We start from the raw sequence: 27,103 nt of genomic DNA, 5'->3' as shown, positions 1-27,103 counted from the left end.
CACTCAGGCAGTGTAGGTCTGATCAAATACATTGCCTCAGCTAGTCTGGAGAGGGGGGCGGTGCACCAGCCACCCTGGTTAGACAATGCCAGACACTGTCTAAACAACATCATGGGTTGGTCTATGAACTCTGCGGGTGGAGTTCTACACCTCAGGATCAAGTTCTTATTGCTGCATCTTTTAAGATGAATGGGGTTCAACTGTCCTGTGCTGGGACAAACATTTTCTTCTGATCTGCAGTGTGCTATACATTGCCTGGTGGTACTTGGTTAGTGAGAAGGAAGTTAAGCCAAGGCTAACCCCCTCTGTGGTGGGGGGGAAAATGGGTTGAGGTGTGTTTTGAACTGGCAAGCACCCCGAGATATCAGCAATAGAAGGGGATCCTCAAACTGGGTACCTAGAGGCTTGGAAGTCCAGGGGACTCAGTTGGGAGACTCTTTGGGGTTGGGGAAGCATATGACAAGTCTTAAGGCTTAGCAGTAATGACAGGAATGTGCTCTTCCATCCCCTCTATGCACTGGAACACAGGCCATGATGAGTAAGGTCTGCAAAGATTCTGAGTAGGGACAGATTCTCCCTGTTAGGAAGCTTTGCGAGCACAATTTGGCCCCGCTACGGCCGCACCGCACTGCGGCTGTGCACCACGGGGCTGTTCTTTGCCTCCCCGGAAGAATGGGAGGCTGGCTGGGGTTTCCCGCCCATCCAGGGACTGCGGGCAGGTGGAGCGTCGGGGCTATTTATAGCCCTGGCCCTGCCCAGCCATCTCAGTTGGTTTGCGGCTCTCAGTTGGGACAGAGGGTTTCATAGCGTCCACAGCCGAGAGCGTTTGTTGGGAGCGTTTGTTAGGCAGGTCGGGCTGGCGCGAGGCGGTGGCGGCGGACCTGCAGAGCGGCGTGGAGCTCAAGTGCAGGCTGGTTATTTTCTGCATGGACTCGTGGGTGGGGAAAGAGGGAGTGGAGCAGCAGGTAGTGGGTAGGGGCCCTTGTGGGCTGAGAAGGAGCCTTTAAAGGGTGTCTCCCCCCCACGTTTTCTTTTGGTGTTTGCCAGTTTGGGTGGTTTCTTCCTGCCTGCCCCCCCTTTATCTCCCCCCAATACAGGCACGCGGTTGTATTGGGCCTGATTCAGCATAAGGCAGCTCTACATATCTTGGGAGTGGGGATAGGAGTGAGTGACACTTCCCCCCCCCCCCGCTCTTTCTTGGGTACGTTATTGGTGAGCAGGAGCAGCACAGTATGGGCCCTAAAAAAGGGCAAGGCACTTCCAAGGGGAAGCAGCCAGCCAAAGGCCCCAATAAGCGACCTTGGCCGGGTACACCAGCTGAAGAGCAAATGGATGGGTCAGAGATGAGGTAGGCAATAATGGAGAAGCTGGGTGTCTTAGAGAGGGAAAGGGGTCCGGCTGGCACACCTACAACCTGGTCAGGGCGCAATAGGGCTTCGAGGCGGTCAGGTGCCTTTACATTTGAACGGGAGGTACTGGCGAGACTGTCTGCATTGCAGGAGGGCATAAGTCCCAGACCAGCACCTGACTGGAGTCAGGAGGCCGGGATGAGCAGGAACGCCTTGGAGAGGGACAAAAGCGAGGACCCAGAGTTGGTGGAGGAAAGGCATCAACCGGAGCAGACGGTAGTAGTGGCAGTGACGCCATCAGGTGGAGAAGGTACAGTTGCACCATCACAACATTCACAGGTTTGGCCATGGGGTCCTTGGGGCTATCCTTTGGTGGCGGGGCCCTCTAGTGGGGGGCAGGTTCCTACACATGCGGATCAGAGTGGGCAATGGGTTTTCCCTTCCCAGCCAGGCCCGGAGTGAGCAATGGGTAGCCATTCGATGAGCTTCGGGTGGCTTTAGGCCACCCAGTGGGGCGCTAATGCCTAAGCAGAGGCTTGGCATTGGCGGTGGCAGAAGGAGCAAGAGGTTTATACCTTGCAGGTGAGCACCCAGGCATCTGCACCTGTTAGTGCAGTCGATGTGCATGAGCGGCAGATGGGTTTTATGGCTCAATGCTGTATAATGCAGATCGTTGGCGTGCCTCCCCCTAGATTCGCCTCCTTCTGGGTATCGGGGCACAAGTTTAGGGGAGGGTAGTTTTTGCCTGGCTGGCCCAGCATTAGCCGTAGTCTTATGGCTCGTGCTGGGGGCAGGGTGGCTCGCCCCTTTGTTGGACTTGGCGGGGTCTGAGGTAGACCCCAGGGCTTGTCCAGCTGCAGATTGCCCTTGCCGTGTTAGTTGTATTAATAAAGTGGCCTGTTTCCCAATATTCTGTGTTAGCTTCTTTATTTCGACGGGGGGGGGGGGCAATTCAGCCTCGCTACGGCTGCGCTGCAACGCGGCTGCGTGCTGCGGGGCTGTTCTTTGCCTCCCCGGAAGGATGGGAGGCTGGCTGGGGCTTCCCGGCCATCCGAAGACTGCGGGTGGATGGAGCGTCGGGGCTATTTATAGCCCTGGCCCTGCCCAGCCATCGCAGTTGGTTTGCGGCTCTTGGCCTACCCACCCACCCTGTGGTAGTACAGGTTTCACCGGTCATTATTAGAGGCCAGGTAGGATTTTTTTCATCTCACCTGATTGGCCTTTGGTGAGGTGTTTTTCGCCTACCTTGTACTGCTTGCAGTGGTGGGGAATTTAAGTAGGTTTAATTTAGTTTGGTCACTTGGCAGAAGGAGCAAGGGGTTTATACCTTGCAGGTGAGCACCCAGGCATCTGCACCTGTTAGTGCAGTCGATGCGCATGCGCAGCAGATGGGCTTTACAGCTCAATGCTGTATAATGTGGATTGTTGGCGTGCCTCCCCCTAGATTCGCCTCCTTCTGGGTATCAGGGCGGAAGTTTAGGGGAGGGTAGTTTTTGCCTGGCCAGCCCAGCATTAGCCGTAGTCTTACGGTTCATGCTGGGGGCAGGGTGGCTCGCCCCTTTGTTGGACTTGGCGGGGTCTGAGGTAGGCCCCAGGGCTTGTCCACCTGCAGGTTGCCTTGCCATGTTAGTTGTATTAATAAAGTGGCCCATTTCCCAATATTCTGTGTCAGCCTCTTTATTTCGACTGGGGGGGCAATTGCTACCTGTGCTTTAAAACGTAATGAAATGGTGCAGATTAGCTTATGTGTAAATAAATTCCTAGTTTAACCCATAACTTGTGTGGTGTTTCATTCGAGGGGTGAGTGGACAAAAGCTATTGTATTTCACTCCCACATGGAAACGTTCAAATCAAACTGTCAGGGAGGTTTCAGTTTTAATTTGACACGTGAAAAAGCCACAGAAATGATGGAAACTTTGTTTAACTGTATAAAATAGTTTGTTGCAAAAATATAGGATTTTTGTCCTGCAGAGAAAGGTTTATAATTGTTGAAAGAGATCACTAAGATAAACAGGTGTAAGCTTATCTGAAGCCTTTGGGAACCAGAATATACATGTAGGTTCCAATTTTCCATCCTTAATACTTGATAGGAATCACCCCTCTTTCCTAGGAGCTATTTCTCTCAGAGAAGGACTACTGGTACCACTTTCCTATTATAGGATCCTATTTATTTATTTGTTTGTTTGTTTAGATAATTTATATTCCACCCTTTCCCAGATGGCGTCAGGGTGGATAATAACATTTTAAAATAGTAAAACATCAATTAAAACCAATAAAAGTAAACAATACAATTTGGTGGCTTGGTTGGGCACATCATAATATACTGAGCATCAGATGGTATATAAAAATCAGTATTTTAGCAGAGGTGGTATCGCAGCATAAGGTCAGCTGATGGGATAGGACACCCGCTGCCTCAACCACATGCCTGGTGGAATAGCTCTGTCTTATAGGCCCTTTGAAAAGGTAACAATTCAGTAAGGGGCTGGATCTCTGAGGGGAGCTGATTCCACCAGACTGAGGCCAAGTCTGAAAAGACCTTTGCCCTGGTCGAGGCTAGTTGGACATCCTTCAGGCTAGGGACATAGTTTTCTCCAGGGCATATATGGGGAGAGATCCTTCACTCTCATCTCTACACCTTCCATTCTCCTTCATAGCTGACACTTTCAAATGACCTCTCTCAGGTACAGTACAATTGTTCCTCAACCCCGTCATTCAGTGTTTTCAGATGGATATAATACATTTGCAGTTAACTATCTGTCACACCATGCTTCCAAGTCCATGTGTTACAAGTTATCTTCCTTTCAATCTGTTTCAGATTCCTATTTTCTCACTCACAGGCTCAGGCTGTCATCTCTAGCTCTCTCTTCAACTACCCAGCTCTAGTTTTCTCTTCATCTCCCTGCCAACTGATTCCTCCTCCTCTAACAGCCAGCTCTCTTCTTAACTTTCCATAATCTCATTGGCTGTTATGAGAGAGAGGCAGATCTATCTGCCACAGTATCTTATTACAAGAGGTGGAGGAGATTAGATTTATACCCCACCCTTCACTTAGAGCAGTTTACAATCTCTTTTCCCTCCCCCTCCCTAGAAACACTGTGATGTAGGTGGGGCTGAGAGACCTCTGAGAGAACTGTTTGTGAGAGAACAGCTCTAAGAAAACTAACTAAAGGTCAAACAGCAGTTGCATGTGAATGGGTGGGGAATGAAACTTGGTTCTCCAGATTAGAGTCCAACACTCTTAACCACTACACCACACTAGCTCTCTTGATGATGTATACAACCAGTATGGAAGTATGTGTGGCATGTGTGCGTGTATTGTTCCCCATCTACTGAATGTTTAAATTCTTCAACATTGCATGTAAATGTACACTATGTGAAGGTTTCACAGAGAAAACATTACTTTAAAGCAAACCATAGGTGGGGTTTTTTTTTGGGGGGGGGGAGTCACATCTAGGATTCCAGCCAATGCTGTAACCGAGTCCATCCATAGTGTAGTTAAATGACGAAGTGCAGAGCGCTTACTCAAGATCAGGGGTTTTTTTTCAAGGTCAGTACAACTAGTTTACCAAATGGAGTGCGGGGAACAAATCATTTGAGCTCTCATTTACAGTCTAAACCGGAAATCAATTTACTAGTGACCCCTAGGACTGACGGTGGCCTACTGTCAAATTTTTGCAAGGACAAATTCACTCTTCCATATGTCTTGGTGGCAGGTGTTGGGCTCAGAATTAGCTCTCATGGGGGTTGTTATTATATTCTTCCTATAATTGACAAAATTAATGCTACCAGTCTTGTTCAGAGAGGATTTACTGAAGACAATGTCATTTAAGGAATACAAAAATACCAATTTTTTTTTCATCAGAATGGAATTTGGGAAAGTATTGGTTTTTCATTTGCTCTTTTCTGGTTATATTTTCCAGCATCCTTCCTTCAGTGATTCCCCAAGAGTTTTTTTCTCTTTTTTGCCACTCCACTCATTCATCTAATAATTTATCTAATTATATCCTTTTTCTAAATCACTCTACCATTTTTATTTTTTTTAAAAACTAACTTCCTCACATATCTGCTTGCTGTGAAACAAACTGTATTGATCCAAACCTTTGAACATATTTTTTTTTTATAATGGCTGATCTTGGCTATTCTAATGCCACTCCACCATTCCCCCCCCCCTTTTAACTGATATTATCAAAGGAATCAGAAAAGGTAGAATCCAGGGTCATCTAGTTGAACCCTCTGCACAATGCAGGAAACTCAAAAAAACCTCTACCCCACACACAGCTTATTATTGATCTGTTTATTGATCTATGCTGTAGATATCTAAAACTGAGGTGATTTCAATAAAGTTCTACAGGCAATTTCACAAGAAAGTAAACCTATTATGAAGTTTAACATAGGAGCAATAAAAATACTTTTTGTTCCATGGCAATTCGATAAACTTAGAACTATGCTGGGTAAAATCCCATGGTCAGAAATATTTAAGAGGAAGGGGGTTCAGGAGGGATGGAGTTTCTTAAAAGCGAAATACTGAAAGCACAATCACAGACAATTTCTATGAGAAGAAAAAATGGAAAAAGCCTAAAGAAGTCAAAGTGGCTCCATAAACAGCTCTCTAAAGACTTGAGAAATTAAAAAAAACCCTCTTTTAGGAATTGAAAGGAGGGCCTTATAACCTCTACAGCCTCGGAGTAGGCTGGCTCCGTGGTACACCCCGGAGCTGTGCCAGCTGAAACAAGGCCTCAGACGGCTAGAGAGGCAATGGCGACGCACCCGTGACGAAGTGACTAGAACATCTTATAGGACGTTTATGAGGTTCTATGAGATGGCAGTCAAGGCCGCAAAGAAAACATACTTTTCGACCAAGACTGCGTCTGCAAACTCGCACCCGGCACAATTGTTTAAGATAATTCAGAATCTTACTACATTGCCACAAGGCAAGCCAAATGTTAAGGAACTGGAAATAGGCTGTGAGGCATTTGCGAAATTTTTTACAGACAAGGTCCAATCACTCCGCCATGACTGCCCGGCCACATTAGATACAGTGAGCGAACTCAAGGCTCCGTGCGTGTCTTCTAATTCTACCCTGGACTGTTTTGACCCACTCAGCTTGGAGGAGGTTGACAGAATCCTCGTAACTGCACGCCCTACTACATGCGATCTGGACCCATGCCCCTCCTGGTTAATTAAGGCCTGCCGGGAGGAGTTAGGATGTCCTATATGGGACATCATAAATAGATCTCTTTCAGAGGGCCATTTTCCAACGCCCCTGAAGGAGACAGTGGTCCGCCCTCTCCTGAAAAAGGCTACATCAGTTCCGGCCATATTGGCTCATTACCGGCCAGTATCAAATTTGCCCTTTTTGGGCAAAATTATCGAGAGGGCTGTGGCGTTGCAGTTGCAGGGTTTTCTGAATGACACTTCCACCTTGGATCCATATCAGTCCGGCTTCCGTCCGGGCCATGGGGTGGAGACGGTGTTGGTCGCCCTCATGGATGATCTCCGGCGACATCTGGATCGAGGCGGCTCGGCGGTATTGCTGTTGCTAGACCTATCGGCTGCGTTCGATGTGGTCGACCATCAGCTGCTGACCCGCCGTCTCGCCGATGCAGGAATTCGGGGGCTAGCCTTACAGTGGCTCTCCTCCTTCCTTGAAGGTCGGGGACAAAGGGTGGCAGTTGGAGGAGAGATGTCCCAGAGACACCTACTTAATTGTGGTGTGCCTCAGGGGGCAGTTCTCTCCCCAATGTTGTTTAATATCTTTATGCGCCCCCTTGCCCAGATTGCCCGGAGACATGGGCTGGGTTGCCATCAGTACGCTGATGACACCCAGCTCTATCTATTGATGGGCGGCCAGACTGCCGACACCCCTATAAACTTGGACCGGGTGTTGCAGGCCATGGCAGACTGGATCAGGCTGAGTGGGCTGAAGCTGAACCTAGCGAAGACAGAGGTCCTTTGCATGAATCGCTGCGGGCTAGGAGGGAAGATCCCCCTACTGGCCTTTGACGGTGTGTCACTGATACCAGTGCGCAGGGTCAAAAGCCTGGGAGTGCTACTGGAGTCCTCCCTGACAATGGAGGCACAGATAGCTACCACTGCGAAATCCACCTTCTTCCATCTTAGAAGGGCGAGACAGTTGGCCCCCTTCCTAGAACGTAGCAACCTAGCAACAGTGATCCATGCAACGGTCACCTCGAGACTAGACGACTGTAATGCCCTCTACATGGGGCTGCCCTTGTGCCGAACTCGAAAATTGCAGCTAGTGCAGAATGCGGCAGCCAGGCTGCTACTGGGACTGCCTCGGTGGGAACACGTGCGGCCCGGGCTGAAGGAGCTGCACTGGCTTCCAATTATATTCCGAGTTCGCTACAAGGTGCTGGTTATTACCTTTAAAGCCCTATATTCCTGAGGCCCTGTCTACCTTAGGGACCGCCTCTCCCCACATGTTCCCCAGAGAGCACTAAGATCTAGCTCCCAAGGCCTTTTAAGGATCCCTGGACCAAAGGAGGCCAAACTGAAAGTAACAAGAGAGCAGGCCTTCTCCGTAATGGCCCCCCACTGGTGGAATCAATTACCAGAGGAAGTGCGAGCCCTGCGGGACTTTAGTCAGTTCTGCAGGGCTTGCAAAACTACCCTCTTTATGCAAGCATATAAGGAGTCCTGAAAACGATACCTTGCCATCGAAAAATATCTACTGAATAGCACCTTAATTTATGGTAGTCTTAACTTTTATGTAGTTTTAACCTTATGTAACTGTTTTTAAATGTATGTATCAATTGTATTTTAAAATTGTCTTATGTAAATCATGGGAAACCATGTCTTGTTAGCCGCCCTGAGCCTGCTTCGGAGGGGAGGGCGGGATACAAATTAAAGATTATTATTATTATTATTATTATTATTATTATTATTATTATTATTATTATTATTATTATTATTATTATTATTATTATTATTATTATTAAGGATGAATATAAACAAATCACCAGTGCTTGTAGAGAAAAAGTAAGAAAAGCTAAATCTCAGTATGAGCGTAGGCTGGCCAAAGATGCTAAAAACAACAAAAAAGGGTTCTTCTCTTATGTTCAGAGTAAGAAAAAGAGCAAGGACATGGTAGGCCCATTGCGAGGGCAAGAAAGTGAAATTGTAACAGGTAATGAAGAGAGGGCAGAACTGCTCAATTCCTACTTTTCCTCAGTCTTCTCTTCTGAGGGAAACGGTGCTCAACGTGGCAAAAACAGAACATATAAGGAGAGTATGAAGTTCCAACCTAGGATCAGCATAGGATTAGTACATAAACACCTAGTTTCTTTAAATGAAACTAAGTCCTCAGGGCCAGATGAATTGCATCCAAGGGTTCTAAAAGAGCTTGCGGATGTAATTTCTGAGCCTCTGGCTATTATTTTTGAGAATTCTTGGAGAACAGGAGAGGTGCTGGGAGATTGGAAGCGGACGAATGTTGTCCTCATCGAGAGAAGTGACAAGTGGAGAGCCTCAAGGATCTGTCCTGTGACCTGTATTGTTCAACATCTTTTCAATGATTTGGATTAAGTAATAGAGGAAATGCTTATTAAATTTGCAGATGATACTAAATTGGGAGGGGTTGCAAACACAGAAGAAGACAGAAACAGGATACAGGATGACCTTGACAGGCTGGAAAACTGGGCTAAAATCAATAAAATTAATTGTAACAGGGATAAATGTAAAGTTCTGCATTTAAGTAGGAAAAATCCAATGCATGGTTATAGGATGGGGGAGACTAGTCTTAGCAGTAGTATGTGCAAAAAAGATCTACGGGTCTTAGTGGAACATACGCTGAACATGAGTCAACAGTGTGATGCGGTGGCTAAAAAGGCAAATGCAATTTTGGCCTGTATCAACAGAAGTATAGTGTCCAAATCACATGATGTAATGGTATCGCTTTACTCTGCTCTGGTAAGACCTCACCTGGAGTATTGTGTTCAGTTTTGGGCACCACGTTTTAAGAAGAATATAGACAAGCTGGAACAGGTCCAGAGGAGGACAATGAAGATGCTAAGGGACCTGGAGACCAAGTCCTATGAGGAAAGGTTGAAGGAGCTGGGAATGTTTAGCTTGGAGAGGAGGTGGCTGAGAGGTGATATGATCACCATCTTCAAGTACATGAAGGGCTGTCATCTAGAGGATGGTGTGGAATTGTTTTCTGTGGCCCCGGAAGGTAGAACCAGAACCAATGGGTTGAAATGAAATCAAAAGAGTTTCTGGCTCAACATTAGAACGAATGTGCTGATCATTAGAGCGATTCCTCAGTGGAACAGGCTTCCTTGGGAGGTGGTGGGCTCTCCTTCCTTGGAGGTTTTTAAACAGAGGCTAGATGGCCATCTGACAGCAATGAAGATCCTGTGAATTTAGGGGGAGGTGTTTGTGAGTTTCCTGCATTGTGCAGGGGGTTGGACTAGATAACCCTAGAGGTCCCTTCCAACTCTATGATTCTATAATTCATCCTATAAAGATAATATGGGTTGAAGTTCATATCAGTTTTCATTGCTGCACATTGAAATTTTGCCATGAGATATGATTCATCAACCTTAACCATATTAACTATTCACATATTCACTATGCATTGTCTGGATTTGGATAATGATGTTCAGAAGTTCCAGTTTCCTCCTCAAGCATTCAGCTTAGTCAGAGGTCAGGGCCTAGTTTAGTTACCTTCCCTATCCACAGATGTCTCAAGTTGCTTCTAACAAGGTTGAAGTTGAACTATCTAATTCACAGATACCCATCACCTAGGAACATATATATATATATATATATATATATATATATATATATATATATATATATATATATATATATATATATATATATATATATATATATATATATATATATATATATATATATATATATAAAGTGGGGTGGGATGTGGGTAGTGAATTAACACCTCCTCAAATCAAAGCTGTGCAAAATAGACAAACATTGGAACTTTTTGGTCAAAGTTTCTTAGTACATAAGTAATCAGGAATGGCGTCATTGACCAACTCATCCTGAGGGTAAGATAAGTAGTGAATCAACTGGTATACACCAGGCACCTTTTAGGCACAATATCCAAAGGAGAAACCCACTGAATGTGCCAAGTACCCTACCCTCAACTATTTCTTTCCTGATCTTTCTCCTAATCACCCTTTCCATTCCTTTAACTGACTGTAGATTGCTGGACATAAATGGTTTTTTTGGGGCTTTAAAATACAATTCTAGAACCAAATATGAACCCATTTAACAAATAAACATTGTCTTCCCTCTTAGGGTAACTATGAACCCAAGCTTTAAGAACTCTCACTCTTATTGGGCTGGGACCCTTTTCCAGCAGGTTGGTTGGAGACACCACCACATTGCCTACACTATCCCCTATGTAGTTTTCCCCTGGAACATGCTGTGAATGAATGGGACACACACCCCCTTGCAGAGAGGGCACTCATGTTTGTAGGGGCATGACTTTCTGTTGCACACCCCTTGAGAATCAAACTCCCAGCAGAGCCAACGGGGTTGAACCACTTGCCCTGCAGTACTGTGGGACCCAGATATAGCTGATAACTGATGAACAATGTGACCACTGTTGGTCCAGTCACCCAAATTAGGCCTCGCTGGAGTCAACACTTGCAGTCAGAGCTGTGGCTGAATTTGGTCCATGGAAGGGAAGAGTTTGTGACAGCCTGCATGTGGAATTCTTCATCATATTGTAACCAAAAATGATGATGATGATATTGGATTTATATCCCGACCTCCACTCCGAAGAGTCTCAGAGCTCACAATCTCCTTTCCCTTCCTCCCCCACAACAGACACCCTGTGAGGTGGGTGGGGCTAGAGAGGGCTCTCACAGCAGCTGCCCTTTCAAGGACAACCTCTGCCAGAGCTATGGCTGACCCAAGGCCATGCTAGCAGGTGCAAGTGGAGGAGTGGGGAATCAAACCCGGTTCTCCCAGATAAGAGTCCGCACACTTAACTACTACACCAAACTGGCTCTCCACAAAAATGGCCAGTGAATCTACTGTAACTCTTGCATATGATGTCAAAATATTGGTATTAAGGAGCCTAAGGTTGAAGGACGTGAGCTAACTTGGTGCCATGGTTCATAGTCTATTCTGGGTTAATTTCAGGGTGAATTTAAAATGGCTGCCACAAAGAGGCCGCCTGTAATGGCTGACATCAGCCAAGGAAGCCTAATTAAATGAAGCTATGAATTGGAGGGAGGGGGGAGAGCGCTTAAATGCAAAATCCAAGGCAGCAGGATGCCTCAGGAAGCTAAATTGTTGGTTTCAAAAATCAGCAGAAATGTAAAGTGGCCCATAGATCATGAAAGGGGCATGTAGATCCCCAAACCGGAACCAGCAGCAACAAAAGGAGTCTCAGGGGTGGAGGAGGGAGAGGGTGGGCCAATGATGATGGGCAGTCACATCTAGAGTAAGGTTCCTCTTATGGGACAATGACAGCTGGTGTGTTGCTGCTGAGAGAGGAGGATCGGTCCTCTCCATCTCACTCTCTGAGCCACTCCCCCCACCCCGGAATCTTCAGTTGGGGTGCAACCCTAGCTCACCTCCTTGTGGTGCACCCTGGATAATGCTGAAGAGCTAGGCCAGCCATCACAGATAAGAACAAAGTTAGAGTTCAGTGGTACCTTTAAGACCAACTAAGTTTTATTCAGTATTCATCCCTTACAAATAGGGGTGCGGGGTGGGAGAGATTGGTTGGTGTCAGGTGATCACTGGCTGTGTTCAGATGGGCAACAAAAGCTGTCCAAAGGATGGCAGGCGAGTGCCCTCAAGAAGTTCATCCACATGCGCTCCCAACCTGTCTCTGACTTACCGGGTAATGGTTAAAAAGACACCACTTTCACTTGGGCACCTCCGAGGTGCCTCCCTGGCCATCTAGACAGCTGGGAAATACCCAGGGAGCCACAAATGGGGCCTGTGAGCACTCAAGATGCTTCCCCAAGACATCCATTGCCCAACCCTCTTTCATGGACTGTCTTGGCACTCTTTTTCTAGCTGGCTCACTTCTGTTTCAGCTTAATCCTGCCCTGAGCTGGCTGTCTATAACCGGCCACTGACTATAGCTGATAGTGAAGTATGGCAATATGGGAGCATAGAAAAACAAGCTACAACATCTAGAAGTGAAAGAATGAAACTATTGTGCCATTAAAGATTTGGTATGGTGATGGTGACATTGGAAGTGCCCCAGTGGCATCTCAAGGCTAGCTGGTTGGTATAAGTGAGAGCACAGCTCCTTAAGATTCAATGGAAAGGCTTTCCTTATATATTACATATGAGAAGGGGGCATAGTTGCCAGGGGGAACCAGCAGAATCTAGATGCCAAAGTAGCAGAGTGGTAGAAGCAACTAAAATTGGATTAACATACTAGGAATTAGTGAAAAAGCTTAAAATTGCACTCAGCACAGGTAGTGAAGGGGTTAGTAACATTCCTTAGAACTAGGTTTGAGACCAGAGGCACTTTTAATACCAACGGAGTCTGATTTCTGGGGGGAAATTGAGAACTCATCAAGTAATTATGTCTACTGAGCTTGGAAGCGAATATCTCTTTAAGTCCTGGAAGTTCCATTGTCTTGGGTATTTCTGCGGTGACTGTATCTCAGCTTTGTTGTGATAGGTAAGAATGCGTCTTTCTTTGTCCATATGCCCAGACAGAAGCAAAAAGGTAGATAAAGTTAAGGTGGAGCAACAGGTTCCGAGGCTAGTTGCTTTTAAAAGAAGAGTTGAGGTGATATTGTGCAAGTTGTCGGCACGCAAGTTGAGGTTCTCCTTGAGCAGGCTCAACTTTTCAGAGGCTTCTTTTAAAAACCGAGTGCCCTTTTAAAAAGCCGCCCTGAGCCTGCCCCGGCAGGGAGGGCGGGGTATACATAAAAATTTACTTACTTACTTACTTACTTGTGTCCAATATTTCCTTTCAGTGACCAACAACAGGTATAGTGTTGAAGGATTCCAGACAGGAATTTCTTCGGTAGGGCTGCGGTTCAGCGGGCAGCTGCTTAGCACGCAGAAAGTCCATGTCCCATCTGTGCTGCTTGGTGCTAGTGAGCTCAGTGCACTGGTTCTGTGCTGCAGTTCTTGCAGAAAGTCCCCTCCCCCCAAAAAAACTGTGAATCAGAGAGAGTCTCAAGTTTGAGCCAAGGTGATGTATGTGGCTGCAGCACTGACACAGTGGCACTTGTTCTGCTGAGGGACATAGCACAGTCATGTCCCTTGCCAGCAGAATTCTCTATGAGAATCTGACTGCTGCCTAGGTTATTTTTTCCCATCATAGGGTAAAGGGTCCATTTTGGGTGCTTCTAGAATTGGACCCCCCACCCCCGGTCCAGTCTTTTTTTTACTTTGGGGTTCTGTGGGGGAGAGGCTCCAGATGCAGCCGGGCAGATTTGGTGCCTCTCCTTCAAAGGACTCCACCTCAGAGCCACTTTCCCCAGAGTTATTTTAGTGGGAAGATTAGCACATTGTTTCTGTTTTCCCATCATAGGGGAAAGGGGCCATTCTGGGTGTCCTGCAGCAGCCCTGAAAATCTGGATTCTCCCCCTCAAACCCTGTCCCCCCAAGCCCCCCTAGATTATACCCTATTTTGCCATTGACTTCAAAGGTCCATGGGGTGTAATGGTGGGATGGGGGCATTCATTTTGAGTGCTCCTATAATTGGACCCCCTGACCCAATCCTTTTGAAACTTGGAGGGTTTGTTGGGGACCAACTTCAGAAGTGCCACTGCAAATTTGGAGCTCCTACATCTAACCCCCTTCCCCCAGTCACAAATCATTATACCCTATTTTGCCTTTGACTTCAATGGTCTATAGGGGCTAATTGGGAATTTTCAGATATCTCTCGAATTAGATTTGGCTGCCAAATCTGATGGTCAGAGATATCTATCCCACAGGATTTTTTACCCCCCAGGTACCCCCAGATCTGGATTTTAATGGGGGGGTTTTGCACACCCCTAGATTTAGATTTTAGATCGCCAATTCTGTCCTTTCTTAGATTCAGTTGACCTGCCCATGTTGGGTTTTTTAGCCCATGATGCTGGATTACTTTAAGATGTTCTGTGTTGGGTTATCTTTGAAAGCAACCAAAAAATTGCAAACAGTCCAGAATTTGACAGCTCACTTTTCAGCAGGAGAGTTGAATTACTTGTTTGGTAGGACTTTGGATAAACTTGGAAAGGGTATGAACTGCAGGGAGATGATGAAAGATTGGAGAGGAAAAGTTCTATTTCTGTTGCCTCTTGTGTGTCAGTTTGTGGATTATTGGACACAGAAGTAGCATTCAGTAGAGAGGTGATTATCTCCCCCCTAATTATGAAAACTACCAGTTTCTGGCTTGCTGGGAACCAATTTACAGGACCCAGTAGAAAAGTCAATAATACTTAAAGATGATAAATTCTATAAAAACTCATCTTTCTTCATTTGACCTTCATTTGGGGAAAGACACTTATCTCAGTATTTTGCATACTTGTTTGCAATTCAATTTATGATGCCTTTAATTACTCTGCATGTTTTTTTTAAACAAAAAATCCACACCTGCAAACTATAGTTGGCTTAATCCTTTCTCTTCTCAGCTCTCACTCAACTAGTTCTGGTTATTAAATTTAAAACTATGTCCTTGAAAGTCCTCACAGCTTTGCACATCATCTTAATGTAATGTGCATGTCTCTTCTTTGCTACTCTCCCAATGGGTCAGTAATGACTCAGCACTTGCACAGGGGACTACATATACCATGACTTTTATCCTCCATCACAAGAAGAATATAGTTAAAGTCCAGTTTCCCCACCTTTAACGCTCGTTATAGAAAGACTGGATACATGAAAGGCATATTTCTGTTACATTTTGATATATCAATTCGCTTTTCATACAGATTGCTGTTGATGTCGAGGTCCGAGGAAAATGAAATGAAATTACACAGTAGATGAAAACATTGCCATTTGTGTTTGGCAGGGATTTTTAATCACCAGGATGCTGCTGAACGTAGTGTTGCTACTGATGCTTATATGCTCCATAGTATGTGAGACGAAGTCCATCAACTGCACCATATACAATGACCCTTTTCCTAACCCTCACCAATTTTATCAATCAGGGGATGTACTGATTGGTGGGGTCGTCTCTCTAGCTGCATACCCAAATAACATTCTGTCTTTCAACGAACACCCTGCACGAATGGTGATTGATGACCCCCTGTAAGGATTTTTTTTTTAATTTTATAACTCATCCAGATCACTTGTGGTTGAGATAAGTCTGTGTAGTAATACATTACTTGAGTTAAAATTTATGTAATTTTCTGTGTGCAGACAGGAATTCTAGCAGACACTGGGGTTGTCATTTACTTTGCATCTGTTGACTCACGTTTTGTCTAAGAATGGTGTGGATTATAATGATTTGTACACTTGTTCTAATACATGTTGTACTATTATAATGTATGGTATATATACTCCTTTTAAATTGTAACTTTGATATGTAATAAAATTTAATTAATTTGGAAAAAAAGGACTTGGCCACACCATGGTCTACTTAGATAACTCCCCTGAGATATGCCGTGGTTATGGTCAAACTGAATTCTCTGAGACTAGCGATGTCAGGTGGCCTGCAGGAGAAAGACTAATTCTGAAATGTTGTAACTTGATTTGAATATCCGTGAATACTCATACTTTCCATTTCTATCCTCTGATATGTATAACCACGTAAATCTCTTTACAAACCAATTTTTCTTTCCTCACATCATTTTTTGCATATAGAAATTTGCAATTTGTGAATCGATTGTGCAGAAATGGCATAAAAATGGCCTCTGCATTGAATTGACTAAGGGGCCACCCTTACAGGTATTTTTCCGAATACAATTGAAATCTGTTCAGTGCAGCTTACTTCCTGGGAAGGGTTCAGAGATTACAGTTGAAATCATTTCAAAATGAGGTAAAAATATGTGTATACATTAAATGAGTAGAGAGGATTTGAATATAAAAACGGGGAAGATTTAATAGAATGAATAGAGGTATCATTATCAGTGATAAGGAAATTGCATGGACCAAAACATACGACAATAGTATATAATATATATCTCCACGTGATAAGCAAACACATGGAAGTGATCTCATGGAGTCATACTAATTTCCAGAAAAGTAAAAAAGGATATTGGACAGGGAAGGGGGGGAGAACACAAGCAAACCATCCCTAGTACCATCAATATCTATTTCCATTTTATCTATAATGTTTTTAACTTGTACTTATGCCAGAATAACTTCTGTTACAAATGACCAGGTAGAAAAACCTGCTCAGAAATTAGAAACCCAGATGGAAAGATGAACTTTGGATGTACTTTTATTTTTTAATCTCATTCTTCATTTTTGCAGGTTACTAACAAAACACTACCAACATATCTTGGCCATGGCATTTGCTATAAAAGAAATAAACGAGAATCCCAACTCCATATCCAACAACAGTTTGGGTTTCTATATCCTCAGCACTAGTGGTAATGGAAGGATGACATCTAAGGCCACTCTCAACCTTCTTTCTGCACACCAGAAGATGGTACCCAACTTCAGCTGTGCTACACAGAAGAAACTTGTAGCTCTCATTGGAGGGCTTTTCTCTGAAATCTCTGCTAAGATTGCCACCATTCTGAACATCTACAAAACTCCACAGGTAGGCTGCAGGCATGGACATATGGAAAATACGCTGTGGCAACATGGAATTCAACATTCTTTAATCCATTAGGGGGAAAAAACTAATAGGTATGCATTCCCTTTCAGCTGCCTTATGGATCCTTTTCCCGCACACAGGATGACAGAAAGCAGTTCCTTTTTGTGTATCAGATGGTTCCTAATCAAGCCTATGAGCACAGGGGAGTTGTTCTATTACTGCACCATTTTGGATGGACTTGGGTTGGCCTCCTGGCTCTGAATGATGATACCGGAGACAAGTTTGTACAGACCGTAGAACCAATACTGACCAAGAACAGCATTTGTGTTGCTTTCACTTTCAGATTTCCCAAAGAATCTTTTGTGGACAATTACACAGAGTCTTTTTTAAAGCTATTGGGAAAATACCCAGTTCTGTTAAACAGAAAGGCCAATGTATGTTATGTATACGGTGAACCACCAACCATTTTAATATTGCGTTCAGTCCTGAATCAGGCACCCATATTTTCATTACCCATAGCTGGTAAGGTGTGGATTACTACATCCCACTGGGACTTTGAGTCAGCCTCTCTCAATAGGTTTATGGATAGTCAAAGTTTGCATGGTGCCCTGTCCTTTACAGTCCATTCCAATCAGCCACCTGGATTCCAACAATTCCTTAAGACCATAAGACCTTCTTGGGATGGGGAAGATAGATTTATCCAGGACTTCTGGGAACAGGCATTCGGTTGTTCATTGATAGAGTCTAATGAGGAAGAGGCAAAAGAAGAAATGTGTACTGGTGAAGAGAAATTAGAGAACCTTTCAAGGATTTTGTTTGAAATGAGCATGACTGGTCATAGCTACAATATTTACAATGCTGTGCATTCAGTGGCACATTTTTTGAATTATGTCCACTTACTGAAATCCAAACACAGAAGAAGACTGGTAGGCGGAGGAAGGCTGGATGTCGAGAATGTACAGCTTTCACAGGTATTTTTATGCTCTTAACATTGGTCATGACATCATCCAGGGACATTCAAAATAATTCTCATTAAGGTAATTCAAAATTAATATGAAATCCCTCCTGCTCCCCTCTCACTGGCTTGTTGCTCCAGACTTCGCCTATCTGCTCTGAGATTCTGGTTGTCAGCATTATCACCTCCTTTCCTACCTCACATCTACCTTCTAGTGTGGAAACATCTGCCTCTCCAGTTTTTCCTGTGTTCCATAGCCCTTTTCTATGCTGCTACCTACAATAGGGAACACTTTCCTTATGAAGAATGTTTAAAATGCTTGGGGCTCTTTAGTTTGCAGAAATGTCAACTGAGGGATGACATGATAGAGGTTTACAAGATTATGCATGGGATAGAGAAGGTAGAGAAAGAAGTATTTTTCTCCCTTTCTCACAATACAAGAACTTGTGGACATTCAATGAAATTGCTGAGCAGTCGGTTTAGAACTGGTAAGAGGAAGTACTTCTTCACTCAAAGGGTGATTAACACATGGAATTCACTGCCACAGGAGGTAGTGGCGGGTACAAGCATAGAAAGCTTCAAGAAGAGATTGGATAAGCATATGGAGCGGAGATCCATCAGTGGCTATTAGCCACAACGTATTGCTGGAACTCTCTGTCTGGGGCAGTGATGCTCTGTATTCTTGGTGCTTTGGGGGGCACAGTGGGAGAACTTCTAGTGTCCCGGCTCCACTAGTGGACCTCCTGATGGCACTTTTTTTTTTTTGCCACTGTGTGATACAGAGTGTTGAACTGGATGGGCCATTGGCCTGATCCAACATGGCTTCTCTTATGTTCTTACCTCTGGAAAACAATCTAACTTGCAGAACGAATGTCTTAAGAAATATTAGAACTCTTCAAAATAAGGCCTCCAGAATCTATTTTTTTCCCCCCAGAAAAGTGCATCATATGTGGATTTTGCTGCCTGGTTGAGTTGAGATCAGATTACTTTTTGTGCCTCTTTTTCATTTTAATGAAATTTTTGTTGCTGTTTTGGACAATTAAATCCTGTGGGATTGCTATTAGACTTAATGACTTTCTGTGATCCACCCTGAACCCACCTGCAGGGAGGAAAGAATAGACATCTGAAAATAAAATAAATAATATTAATAAAATAAATTACATTTCTTAGACTTAGCTGTTATTTGACAGTCAGACGTTCAATGTCAAACAATGGTTTGGAGAAATTCTTGGCCTCATTTGGTCCATTAGGTATATAATTAGAAGGCATAACTCTAGCTATCCATTTATTATTCGCTTATAATATTCTAATGTGACTTCTGAGATGGATTTGTTAATCAGCTCTTTACAGAGCTGTAAGGTCTTTTAGGGGGAGATATTTGTGAGTTTCCTGCATTGTGCAGGGGTTGGACTAGCTGACCCTGGAAGTCCCTTCCAACTCTATGATTCTAAGGTCATAATGATTCTAGCTTGACTAGCAATAGTGCTGGTTATTTAATTCTTGTATAGATAGTAGCTTGTGATGGTTCAGAAAGACGGAAGGACAGACAAACAGAAAGCAAAAGAGTCAAAGAAGGAAACAGATTATAGATAAATGACAGATAAATGATAAAGATAGATAGATGCGAAAGAGAGAGATGATTGCAGAAATATGGGGGAATTTAGTGTACTCTTTTTCCTTTTATTTTATATTCTGTTTTCACCCAGCTCCACACCTTTCTAAGGAATATTCTCTTCAATAATAGTGCTGGAGACACCCTGCATTTTGATAACTACAATGAATTAGTTACAGATTTTGATGTTACCAACTGGGTAACCTTCCCCAATGGCTCATTTGTTAGAGTCAAAGTGGGAACACTGGATCCTCATGCCCCTCCAGGCAATGAACTACATCTTAATGATGAGCAGATTGTGTGGCACAGCAGTTTTAATGAGGTGAGTCACAGTTGCAGGTGCTGGATTATTTACATGCAGTATTTTGTAAGGGGAGTAAATTTAATTCATTTTTTAAAAGAAACGAAAGTGTAGAGATCAAAGTTATTTTCTCTGCCTGCACTTTCTCAGGTAGATTGCAGAAATTTTTCATCATACATATTTACACAGTGGACCCTTTCTTAACATGTCAGTTTATGTCTACATTTTTTCACAATTTGGACCAACTTCAGTGCATTCAATATTTATTATGCAAAAACATTGCATCTTCTTTTTTAGGAGATATTCACTATTCATAGTTACAAAATTTCAAAAATGTAATTGCATGATAAACCAGGTTAAGAATTACATGTGGGATCAAGAGCAGAGCAGAAAAAGCTTAGACTGGGAAGGTCCATCCCTACTCAGAGAGTGACCATAGTTCAGTGGTAGAACATCTGCTTGGTATTCAGAAGGTCTCACTTCCAGCTCCTGTAATCTCCTGTTTAAAGAACCTGGCAGTAGGTGATGCGAAAGTCCTCTGCTAAATATCCTGGAGATCTGCTGCCAGACTAAGTAGACAACAATGATGGATCCAAGGTCTCATTCAGTATAAGGCAGCTTCATAACTGTTCATGCAAGTTCTCACATATTCTATTGCTCGTCTCACAATATTTAATGTCATGTTGAATATTGATTTAGCAGTTTTGTCTGCTTCAAAAATACCCCATGAAGCAACAGGAAGAGTGATCATCCCTTTATCCAAAGTTGATCCATAATAAATGTTATATTCCATCATTCTTACCAATGAGGGAACAAATGCATCTTTGACACAAAGAATCTAGCCTTCTGTGTTATACCTATATATCAGCAGAGTCACAGCTGATGGCGAAACTTCAGACTCTACAATGCCAAGACCTTGGCCATACAGCCCCCGGAAGATCTACAACAACAATAAACAATCTTTATTTTCATCTACTCCATTTTATAGTCAGTACAACTGGTGAAGTAGATCAGGATGAGAGGGTGTGACTGACCCAAAAGTCAATGGGCAACTTTCTGTGGGAGAGTGGGGACTCCAAGCCGGATATTCTTGATTCAAGCTCATTATTCAAGCCACTCCACCACAAAAGCAATGATCATTCAGGAAAGTGATTGAAACCCTTAGTGTTGTCAGAAAAGGATCGTTTTCCACCCGCCCTGTCTGTGGCAATTGTCTTTGCTGGCTCCTTGTAAGTATGAACTGGCTTTCATTGCAAATAACAGAGGTTCATTCAACGGATAATCTCTTCCAGGATGGTAGAATTTTCTTCACTTTGGTTCTTGCAAGTCCCTCCATCCTCCCGATCTCCAGTTTTGAGTTTCACCATTTAACCAGTGGGGGATTGGAGATGGGAGCATATTTGGATGGCCACCAGCAATGGGAAGATGTCACATATAGCTGGGGGTGGGGGGGGATAATGCCATGTTTTTCTGGACATCCCCAGTAATTCTACAGTAAAACCATAGAGGCATAGTCAACTTCCCTCCTATAAATAATAATATAATAATAATAATAATTTTTAATTTGTATCCCGCCCTCCCCACCGAAGCAGGCTCAGAGCGGCTCACAACATAGGCATTTTAACAATTAAACATACAAGCTATAACTCAACCATTTATAAAATTAATCATCATTATAGTTAAAAACATTCTGGGATTAAATTAATATTAATTGGTGTTATGTATCGTACAGTTTTTCTGTGGCGACGGTATTCATTCACACAGGATCATTAAGTAAAGGCCAGCTGAAAAAGAGCAGTCTTGCAGGCCCTGCAGAACTGAGCAAGGTTTCGCAAGGCCCGCACCTCTTCTGGCAATTGGTTCCACCTTTGTGCAGCTGAGATCGAGAAGGCCCTTTCTCTAGTAACTTTCAGTTTGGCCTCCTTCGGCCTGGGGATTGTCAATAAATTCTGAGAACCAGATCGCAGTACCCTCTGGGGAATATATGGGGAGAGATGGTCCCTAAGGTAGGCAGGTCTTTGGCCATATAGAGCTTTAAAGGTAATTATCAGCACCTTGTACCGAATCCAGTACACTATTGGCAACCAGTGCAGTTCCAGCAGCCCCGGCTGTATGTGCTCCCATCTAGGGAGCCCCAATAACAACCTGGCTGCTGCATTCTGAACTAGCTGCAGTTTCTGGGTTTGGCACAGGGGCAGCCCCATGTAGAGGGCATTACAGTAGTCCAGCCTCGAAGTGACTGTCGCATGGATCATTGTTGCTAGGTCGCCGCACTTCAGGAAAGGGACCAACTGCTTCACCCGCCTAAGATGAAAAAAAGCGGATTTAGCAGTGGCTGCTATCTGGGCCTCCATTGCCAAATCTGAGCTGTTAGGGCATTTAGTGACAAAAATGTCAGATGAGGAATGTAGAGATCCAGGATGTGTTTCCACTTCAGCCAGGGAAAGAAATGTTGCTGTCTGATATTGGGCAGGTCACACACTTTTAGTCAGGCCTACATCACAAGGTTGTTGCCTTGAGGATACAATGGTGGATCTGTTCTGGGTTTCCAATGGAGAGAAATGTGAGTAAAGATGATTCTTATGAATCTTATTTTGGCAAAAGCTCTCCAATGAAATGTGATTGCTCTTGCTGTTGCTTCATCCTGTATCATTGTGACTCTTTTGGTAGGAGATACAACTGCTCTTTCAGAAACTGAAACTTCCATTTCAAAGTAAGCTATGGGCTAGGCAGGTGGAGAAGAGCAAAGGCAAAGGCCCTAGTTGCAAATGCCAGAGATTTGTGGGGAGTTAATCTTTGCAAAGCTGGTATGGTTCCCTTCATTTGCCAAGATGGTAGGGCAGATATACTGTCATCCCCTGTCATACCTAGCCATAATTTCCATCGCAAGACTTCATGAGTGGATGGGACCTGAAGGGATAGTGTAGCTTGGAGTGCTCCAGTCACTTTCATGTTTGGTTTGTATTATGTAGGTGGGCTCAAGGGAAGACTTTGGGCGTTTCCGCCTGGCTCATTGAAGCCATACGGACTGAGCCTGGGGACTTGGGAACAATGGGCTGTAGGATTGAAATCCCCGCAGCCCAGGACCAATCACAAGCCCCCCCCCCCCCGGTTTGAATGATCCAGTAATGTGCTTGTGCGGGAACCCAGAGATGTATATAGGTTTGGCCATGGGCCCCAACGAGAGTCTTGTAATGTGACCTTATACTATGTCACTCCTATTAAAGAGCTTGTTATCACTTACTCTGAGACTCTGCCATGCATAGAACCCACTATATTATAGTTTGGTAACATCTACAACCATTCTTCCCCACTCTCCTTTAGTTACTTTCTTCTTCACTTTTCTTGAACAATCTTCCCCCTCTTTCTTACTCCCACTCCTTTTGTAAATCTCCCACAACTCTCTATCACTCCCATGTCCTTCTCTGTTAATCTTCCCCACCCTATTTCTCCCTTTTCCCTTCTATGACACACAAATCAGCACTGTAGGCCTACAGCTGTGCAACTTCCTCTTCCCCTTCACAACACTGGCCTTGGAGACAAAGAGAGGATTGGGGCCTGACTTCCAAGGCTTCCTCTCCTGACACCTGCATTGGAGTTTGATAGCTGGGTGGCTCCTGATCTCAGAGTCTTCTCCCCACCATGACACTGGCGTATTAGGCTGAGATATGTTGAGCTCCTGACCTCCAAACCTCCACCCCCTCAACAGGTACCAGCAAGGAAGAACAAATCCAAATAATTACTGGCCTCTCCATTCTGTCTGACAATCTCAGTATGCCCTATGTGACTCCCAAGATCCCTACGAAAGCCCTCCCCCCCCCCCGATTATTGGAGGTCAAGGGCCTTCTTCCCTCTCATCACCACAGCCAGCGAGCTCCTTGTTTCCACTGCATAGCTGCCAAAGCTTCCAGCCCCCCATCACCACTGACAATCCTGGCTCCTGTGCTCTGCAGCTATCCTGACATAGGAAGAGAGGAATTTAACTGTGTTTTAGGATGTTAGCAAGGCTATTAACGATAAGAAATTTTGGAGATCATTAATTGAAAGTGTAGCCATATATGAGAAATGACTTGAGAGCCCTGAACTCTTATACACACCCACATATATACAATCACATGCCTGCTATTTCTGTGTGTGACAGAGTTGGTAATAAAACAATTGCTAAATGTCCGCTTCATGCACAGTCTTTCATACTATTGTTTCTTGACCAGAGTTTACTTTTGCGGGGCATTTTCTTGATGGAAATCTCTCTTTTTTTTTCTTCCTGGGGAGGTTCTACCTCTCTCTGTGTGCAATGATCCCTGCCTTCCTGGCTACAGCAAGAGAATGAAAGAGGAAGAAAAATTTTGCTGCTATGATTGTTTTCCGTGTCCAGAAGGGATGTTCTCTGATCAGATAGGTAGGAGATGTTTTGTTAAACATTCTCTTTCATGGTTTACATATGTACCAATTGGAAAGAACAGATGGCCGCACCTGTAGGTAGGAGGGGAGGGGGAACTAGGTTCTAGGGAGAGCAGTTAGGATTGAAAAGACTGAACAAACTGCTGTGTTTTTTTTTTCTTTCTTGTATGTATGTAGAAGGCTTTTATAGAATTAGATCATGGGCGTTTTCCCACAGAGCTTACCGTGGAGCGACGTCCCTCTTCACCGCGCAGCGTCTGCGCAGATTTCCCACCAACTGCTCCACATAACCAGGAAGAGCCACGGCTTTTGCGTCGCTAACGTAAACTGGTTTTTAGCGGTTTACATCTGCGACGCAAAAGGTCTGGCACTTTCTGGTTCTGCGGAGCAGTTGGTGGGAAATCCGCGCAGACGCTGCGCGTGAAGAGGGACATTACTCCACGGTAAGCTCTGTGGGAAAACGCCCCATGTCTCCATCAAGGCCAGCATTATTAGTATTGCTAGTATTCTCTACTTGCTCTCACAGTGGGTCTTCAAGGTCTCAGGCAGAGGTCTTTGACATCACTTCCTACCTGATCCTTTTAACTAGGATACAAGGGATTGAACCTGTGACCTTCTGCATGCCAAGTGGATGTTCAACTGCTGAGCAGAAGCTCCATCCCCATCCTTCCCTAATGCAGAGATAATAATCTGTGATTTGATATGCCTAAACCAGGAAACACAGGTTTTTCATGCCATAGAATGAAATATGTTCATCTGCTTTATGTTGGTTTAAAAAAAAAAACAGCAAACATGGCAACAATTTTTTTTAGATTAAGACACGTTAGTTTCCTCTAGAGCTAATCTCCAACACTATCAGTATATTTGATCATATACGGAATTATTTTGGGGATCATGAACTGAAAGTGTAGCCATATTCTTTTTTGGAAAACCCAACCAATTTTACAAAAGTGTTAGAAAATAATTTGTGTTCCAGAGAATCCCACTTCACAACAATCCTTCCTTTATTCCTGTACACCCAGGGTGATCCTTTCCTTTAGGCACTGTAAGCACAGTGGATAGGGCCCATGATAATATTAGAGGTCATGAAAATATTTGATGTCTTTTAAAATCAGAAATAGACTTTAGACAGAAATAAAAAAAAATTCTCACATTGAAAAAAGCGGCCCCAAGAATCTATTCAATTTTTGCTTAAAACAGAAAAAAAATGAAGTATTTAAAATTATATAAAAATAATTCTTCATATTAATATTGTTATGGTGGGGGAGGGGGGTCCACGAAGGAAAAAATTGCCTGGGAAGCCCGAAAATCAAGCACCTCTGTGTACATCATGGAATTGTACTATTGATTTCATTTCCTCTGTTCAGTCAATATTGGTGGTTTTCAGCCAGACACATCTGGTTGAAGCATATGTGGAAGGACAAAGATTGTTTATCCCTCCCTCCCTTCTTCCAACGTGATTCTTTGATCTCCGTTTCTCAGTGAGTGTTGTAGTTGATTAAGAGAGAGCATCAGAACTAAGACATGTCTTCAGGATTTGTAGTCAGGGCATTTTTTCAGCAGGAACACACAGGAACACAGTTCCAGCTGGGTTGGTGTCAGGGTGTGTGGCCTAATATCCAAATGAGTCCATGGTGGGCTTTTTCTACAAAAAAAAAAAAAAAGCCCTGTTTGTAGTGCAAGGGAAGAAGGAGTAACAGAGAGTCTTCCTGCCTGGGCAGGAAGTTACCTTTTTTTTTTTTTACTTGCCAAACCCAAAGCTCTTTTCTGTAGTATCAGAGAAAGCCATCACCATATTTGTGGTGAAAATTTGGAAGGAGGAGGAGGAAGAGGAATTTCTCTGGAGTTTATGTATTCATTTTTTCTCTGAGATATTGCTCACACTATGGAAATGTTAAAAGACTTCTTTTTTTTCTCCCCATCAGACATGGAAGCCTGTGTCCAATGTGCAGTTGATCTTTATCCCAGCAGAGAGAAAAATCAATGCATTCCCAAGCTTATAAACTACCTCTCTTACCAAGAACCTCTAGGGAGAGTGTTAGCTATGTTGGCTATTTCTTTATCTATAGTGACAGTCCTGGTGCTTGGAACTTTCATTCAGCACAAGAACACGCCCATTGTCAAAGCCAACAACCGGAGCCTCACGTATATTCTACTCATCTCCCTCCTGTTTTGCTTCCTCTGTTCATTGCTCTTCATTGGGAAACCTTCAAAAGTGACCTGTCTGATCCGACAAGTGACATTTGGCATTGTTTTCTCTCTGGCCCTTTCCAGTGTGTTGGCCAAAACCATCACCGTGGTTCTGGCCTTCATGGCCACAAAACCAGGATCCAGGATGCAGAAATGGGTGGGCAAAAAAATGTCACAATCTATTGTCCTTTCTGGTTCCTTCCTTCAAGCAGCTCTTTGTACTCTTTGGCTCAGTACTTACCCACCCTTTCCAGATCAGGATAGGCACTCAGTGTCTGGGGAAATCATACTGCAATGTAATGAAGGGTCAGTTGCCATGTTTTATTGTGTTGTAGGCTATATGGGCTTCCTGGCTGCCCTCAGCTTCACTGTGGCTTTTCTAGCCAGGAAATTACCGGACAGTTTCAATGAAGCCAAATTCATCACTTTTAGCATGTTAGTCTTTTGCAGTGTTTGGTTGTCCTTCTTCCCAACTTACTTGAGCACTAAAGGGAAATCCATGGTGGCTGTGGAGGTCTTCTCCATCTTGTCATCCAGTACTGGGGTGCTTGGTTGCATCTTTTCTCCAAAATGTTACCTCATTTGGTTGAGGCCAGAGCTGAACAACAGGGAACAGTTAACTAGGAAAGGATAA

At 44.0% G+C, this 27,103-nt stretch overlaps 1 protein-coding gene across 1 annotated transcript; it reads left to right on the top strand.

Moving 5' to 3' along the window:
- Positions 1 to 1,547: 1,547 nt before the first annotated feature.
- Positions 1,548 to 27,103, top strand: LOC132583108 (vomeronasal type-2 receptor 26-like). The gene is made up of 7 exons (XM_060254776.1): positions 1,548 to 1,659; positions 13,292 to 13,414; positions 15,455 to 15,554; positions 16,722 to 17,013; positions 19,672 to 19,899; positions 24,151 to 24,286; positions 26,205 to 27,103. Exons 1-7 carry the CDS (start codon positions 1,548 to 1,550, stop codon positions 27,101 to 27,103), a joined length of 1,890 nt encoding a protein of 629 aa, XP_060110759.1.

Source organism: Heteronotia binoei, chromosome 15 (assembly GCF_032191835.1).
Source record: "Heteronotia binoei isolate CCM8104 ecotype False Entrance Well chromosome 15, APGP_CSIRO_Hbin_v1, whole genome shotgun sequence".
In the NCBI taxonomy this organism is placed as follows: Eukaryota; Metazoa; Chordata; class Lepidosauria; order Squamata; family Gekkonidae; genus Heteronotia; species Heteronotia binoei.
This window is presented reverse-complemented; position numbering and strand designations above follow the sequence as displayed.